At 33.9% G+C, this 6234-nt stretch overlaps 1 protein-coding gene across 2 annotated transcripts; it reads right to left on the bottom strand.

The window, feature by feature from the left end:
• Window positions 1-3385: 3385 nt before the first annotated feature.
• On the bottom strand, window positions 3386-4350 carry LOC121770399 (NAC domain-containing protein 90-like). 2 transcript variants are annotated; one of them, XM_042167137.1, is made up of 3 exons: window positions 4151-4350; window positions 3782-4065; window positions 3386-3660 (listed from the first exon to the last, which is right to left on the bottom strand). In XM_042167137.1, exons 1-3 carry the CDS (start codon window positions 4311-4313, stop codon window positions 3559-3561), a joined length of 549 nt encoding a protein of 182 aa, XP_042023071.1. In that variant the 5' UTR covers window positions 4314-4350; the 3' UTR covers window positions 3386-3558. The 2 variants fall into 2 exon arrangements, with proteins under 2 accessions (XP_042023071.1, XP_042023068.1); XM_042167134.1 differs by having other exon boundaries at window positions 3386-4065.
• Window positions 4351-6234: the final 1884 nt, after the last annotated feature.

Below are 6234 nucleotides of genomic sequence, written 5' to 3'. Positions count from 1 at the left end.
GCGTCAGGGTCCGTCGGGAACATGACGTGGACCAGGACCACCATGAGTCGGGGTCCGTCGGGGATAACATGGAGTTTGAGGTGGTCAAAGACCAATTGCCAAGATTCAAGGCACAAGGAGCCCGGTGCATGGGTCACGGTGCGCGGCGCGCGGCTTGCGGGCGAGTGGCGGTGGCGCGCGCGTGTGGGCTCTGTCACTCATCTTATTCTACGATAATTATTACGCATAATAATTCATCTTATTAAATACTTCATCAAAGAAGTTTATCATCCCCGATGTGGGATAATTAACACTCAGTTAATTAATCTCTTAGTTTTTCTCATAGCTCATTTCTAGCTTTATTGTGACCAACTTTAATATATTATTTCTCACTCACTGGGAATCGGATTTGAGAAAATGAATATACTACGGTCATCTACTCGGAACGTAGATCGAGGCTATTGCATTTAATTTCACAAAATTAAATGCCTTGTAATATTTATTATTAGTCAAAGTCATTTGACCAAGCACGATTTCAACAGGGGTTTAATCTATAATTGTGATCGACTTAATAACTCTAGGGACACCAAAAGGTAAGACAAATAGATTTGATAAGAGCTTGGAATTGTGCATCGGATCCTTGAGTTCTACAATTTTCCCCATATTATCTTTTACATCCTGTTTACATGTTTTCATTTGTTTACTTGCTTATTATATGCTTTTAGTAGTGTTAAAACAAAACCAAACCTTTCCCGTTTGTCTAGATAGTAGTTGATTTTTATTCGTGGTAGTTAAGTTGATACAAATTTGTCTCTGTGGGAAACGATACTCTTGCTTGCTAATTGCTACACTAGCCCCGTACACTTGCAAGTATTACTTGTTGGTTTCTGGAATGACTGTGATACAAAGATACACTAACCGTACGTAATACAACCCAATGAAAAATGGAGATATTAAACGGAAATAAACTGAATTGAAATTACAGAGAAGAATTCAAAATAATAAACCGTAAAGATGTAAGCCGAGTCGAGGAGTCCTCTTTTCGCAAGACGAGATACGCCCCGGTAGTGCTCTCAGATTGGCGTGTCGTCCCCAAAGATAAAACGGCTTCGTCTTGTTCGTTGCAGCACCGCAAACAGAACAAGCTCCGGCGAACTAGATGATGGCGAGGGTAGAGCTTCGACGGAAGACTATGCAAAGAGAGAGAGAGAACTATGCAAATGATATGCTTGGTTTGCAATGTTGTGTGTAGGGAATGCAATGGATGCATGCCTATTTATAGGCCAAGTCCACTCATTGGGCATTGACGGAGTCAACAACCATTAAGTGTGTCATGATGGCTTGACTGTAACCGCCGGGGGTTACAAGCCGTTACGGGAGCTGGAGAGGCATGATGCATCTGGACACGCTACACGACGGGATTCATCATGGACCTTTTGGCACATGATGCGTCGGGGTCCATCGGGGACCTTTTGTCACCCGCTATGCGTCGGGGTCCATCGTGGACCGTTTGGGACCTGCTATATGTCGGGGTCCGTCATGGACCTTTTAGCACCCGTTGTGTGTCGGGTCCATCGTGAACCTTTTGACACGTGGCACCCGGTGGACGGGGCGCGGGGCACGGGTCACAAAGGAGCGCGACTCGCGGCTCGTGACGAGGCAGCTTGCACGCGTGGGCTCTACTGCCCATCTTAGTACACTATAATTATTACACGTAATAATTCATCTTATTAAATACATGTTTAATAAGATTCTCTCCACCAATGTGGGATAATTAACTCTTTTAATTAATCCCTTAGTTTTATCTCATAGCTCCTTTATAGCTCACAATTGTGACAAACTTTAATTCATAATTTCTCACTCACAGGGAATCGGTTTGGAAAAAATGAATATACCACGGCCATCTACTCTGAAAGCAGATCGTCGCCGTTGCATTTAATTTTATAAAATTAAATGTCTCGTCACATTTATTATTGGTTAAAGTCCATTGACCAAACACGATTCCAACATTACTTGTGTTAAAATAAGTTGAGTCAATGCCACGTGTCATCTAATAATGTAGATTTTTAGCCTAATAATGTTGATTTTAGCCTATTAATGTAACATTTTAGTTTAATAATGTAGCATTTTAGTTTAATAATGTAGAGTTTTAGTTTAATAATGTAAATTTTTAGTCTAATAATGTATCTCGGCTAATAATGTATCTCGGTTAATAATGTAGATTTTTAGTGTGATAATGTAACTAATCACAACCATCTAATATAATGATCCAAGGGCGGTGATTTGTGATATGTTTTACACTAAGATGTTGTTCCATGTCCATAAAGTACTCCCTCCGTTCATAAAGTACTCCATCCGTTCCATGTGAATTGAGTCATTTTACTATTTCGGGAGGTTTTAAGTTAATTGAGTCATTTTGATTTTTAGCTAAACATAATCATCTCTCTTACTTTATTCTTTTTTTTTAATTTAATTTACCATCCATTTAACACACTATTCTTAATCCCCGTACCAAAAAGAAATGCCTCAATTAACAAGGAACGGATGAAGTAATGCAAATAGCACTTTTCCTGTTTCCCGATAGTTGAATTACTTTTTTTTATTTGTGATGTTTCGTACTCTCTCCGTCCTACAAGAATGTGCACTCTTCCTTTTTTAGTCCGTCCCACAAGAATATGCACTTTCTAATTTTAAAACTATTTTCATTAAATCTCTAATGACGTAAGACCAATTCTCCACTAACAATAATTAAATTACTTTTTTTCTACATTTCTTTTACTTTACCAATTGTGCATTAAAGTAATAGTTTAATATATTTTATTTCGTAATTTGCTATAAAATCATTCTTTTATTTTATACTCCCTCCATTCATATATAGGAAGATGACTCGTTTCTTGGGTGGTATGGAATTTTATGCAGTTTTATTTTGTGTTTTAAGTGATGAGAGTAAGTAAAAGAGATGGAATAAAGTATAGATAAAAGATGTTTTCATTTTTAGTAATAGATCATCTAAATTGTGGACCACCTAAAAAAAAGTGAGTCATCTTTAGTGGGATGGAGAGAGTAATGTTCTATTAATTGCAGTGGAGTCATTTTGATATATAAGTATAACTTTTCTCCAATTTTATTTTATTTTCCTAGTACTTTATTTTCCTAGTACTTTATTTTATTTATTTATTTATTTTATCACTTTATTTAATTTAATGAATATATTTTCTGGGTTTCACGACGAAAAGAGCTGCCCAATTATTGTGAACAGATGGAATGATAAATTGACTTTGAGGACCTAGTAGCGCCAGCTGTACTACAGAAAATGACAAATAACTTCTTTAGTGCGATTTAATATGCAATCTTCAACTAAATATTTATCTTTTTAAAATTAAAAACAAATTAGTGTTGACCGAATGCATCATAAATCCAATTAATTATTGAAATGAGAAATGCTGCAATAAACGGTAGTTACCTGACAATACTACTACACTGTAATCTTATTCCAAGAATTCATTAATACCATAACAGGGTTTAGTCAAACCAATTTATATCACTAAACACTTCAATCTATACTCCATTTCATTAACCTCAACTCATCTCCACAGCGGCCACGCTAGTAGGCCGGCGATCAAACGCCCTCGAGCTCCCTGATACAACGTAAACCCGACACAAACACATTTCGTGCCTCAACTGTAATAAAAATAATACTATTAATATTGGTGTTATAAACCAAAATCACATTTAATCTCGTGATATTATATATCAAGTTTAAAGTTTGTAAAAAAAAATAAGTAGGGGGAAGAGTTGATACCATGGGCATGGAAGTAGTGAGATCTTCTTTAATAGCTCTATATTCATTCATTTTCCACTTAGTCTTCCTTCCAGTGGGCGCCTTCCCCTTGTAGAACACCATGCTCTTCTTCACGCCGATCACCTTGTTCTCCGACGAGTACACGTGGCTCGGCGACCCCGTCGCTTTCCAGTAGCCGGAGGCGGTGGTGCGGCTGGGACGGCCCCCGCGCACCTCCCTCTCCTGACGTGGCATGAAGAAGAACCACTGCTCCATGTCGCCGTGGCATAGCTCCCCGCAATGTGCTGCAAAATTAACAAATGTAGTAGTACAATTCTTTTAAAATAAATAATTAACAAAATGTTACGTGTATAATTAAATGAGATGTACAAGGAAGCTGCCACGGATCAAGGCGGTAGATGTCGAGGATTGGTATGACGCGGTGAATGTTGCTGGTTTTATCATCTTCTAATTCCAGCTTGTGGTGAAGATAGAACGAGATGAGCTCTTCTTCCGTTGGGAAAAATCGAAATCCTGTGACCAATTCTTCCATACTTATTAATTTTTTTTGCTGTTTTGGAATGTTGGGATTTGATGTGTGCTGGGTGCATGTATGTGAATGAGATGCTTATTAAATAGGTGAGTTTATTTCCGTGTTAAATTGGAAAAAAAAGGTGACAGTGAATCTTGCCACGCGGTGTGGGAGAGAAAATTGAGATACTCCTGTCCAATCATAATTTTAATTTTTGCCAGAAATTGGTTTTGGTAAATAATGAATCGGTCAACTAAAGAAGTTATTACTGCTGTACCCTCTAACTATGGGGAAAAATGATTTTATTTATTTTTATGGAATATTGGTCTCTAAATTATAAACTTTGATCATCTTCTGATATTTATCATGAATTTTAAAATTATATTAAAATATCACAAACTTTTTGTTATTTCCAAAACCAACCCAAATAAGATATTTTCGGTAAAAACTTAATTTACATCGGCAACCAGACAACGTTTATGATATTTTATATACTATTTTTTTAAGTTCGTGACAAATAGGATAAAAAAATCATGTAAAATTCCACGTTGATTTTTTTATGGCAAGTATGTTTAAAAAAAAAGCCACATACATTAGTAGGATATGGAGATTGACCTGTTGTATGAAATACAAACAAAATAAGTTTCTGATATTTTTAACTAATTTTAAAATTAGCTAATTCCAAAATATTTGGTCAAAGTTTATAATTTTAGAGATAAATATGCTATTTATTTTTTTTATGATTGAATTTTTTGCCAACAGTTATATTTATTGCATAAAAAATAGGGATACTAGTTATATTTACTGCATAAAATAGGGATACTAGTTACTATATACCTAAAAAATAACAGGGCTATATTTGTTGCATAAAAATTTGTCAAAATAAAAAATATAATACTCAATATTAATCATCAAATATCCATTTATCAAAAAAAAAAATCATCCGATAATAAAACAATGTTGTTATATAATTTTTTTTCTTATTTTCATTAAACGATGCTTTTAAGCGATGAAAAAGATGAACTGATGTGCTAAGGAATATGTAGTGCATATATATATGTAAACTTTTCTTCATAATATCACTTTTCTCAAAGGGTTTAGACTTTAGATTTTAGACTAATTGTAACTTTTTATTTGTGAAGAAAATAAATACATGACGAAACACATCATGTATTTTAATTGTATATTTAATTAGACTATTTTCAGAACCAGTACTTGGACAGTTGGACTTATTAAACGAGAATTGATTATCCAAGGTTACAAAGTCATGATTGCAGGATAAGTTTAGTGCAAAATCCACTAGTTTGAAGCTACTCAATCGATTGCCAACCATTATGGTTGAACTGGGTGAGGTAGGCAATGACGATTACATCACATAATCGCAAATTTTATTTGGAAAAGCATGCAATTTACGTAAACCTAAGGGCTCATTTATATATCGAGAAATTAATGTTATTGGGAATTATAGTTCTTGGGAATAAAATCTAAGAAATATGATTTATAATAATTTTTTTAATGTCTGGAAATATTAAGGAAAACACTAAACAGTAAGGATTTTAAACTTATACTTATTAATTTATTAAATTTAATTAATTAATTGACATGAAAATTGAATTAACTAATTAACGTAATAATAGAAGAAAGATTTTTCAATTCAAAATTAATTTATAGTAAAATATAAATAAAATAAGTCGATCGATAACGTTTAAATTATTTGAAAATTTGGTTAATAAGTTGCCAATCGATAATCATTACGGTTTGTGATTCATAATTTTAATAATTGCATTATATTTACTTAATAATTTATCAGTTGATGATAAATAATAAAATTAATAACTAATATAATAATAATAATAATTATTATTATTATAATTATTTATTTTTATTATTAATGAAGTATGCTTCAAAAACATCAAGAAATGAAAAAAAACACTTACTTATA

The sequence above is a fragment of the Salvia splendens genome, chromosome 2, assembly GCF_004379255.2.
Source record: "Salvia splendens isolate huo1 chromosome 2, SspV2, whole genome shotgun sequence".
NCBI classification, from domain to species: domain Eukaryota; kingdom Viridiplantae; phylum Streptophyta; class Magnoliopsida; order Lamiales; family Lamiaceae; genus Salvia; species Salvia splendens.
The sequence above is the reverse complement of the archived record's forward strand: the minus strand, read 5'-3'. Positions and strand labels throughout refer to the sequence as shown.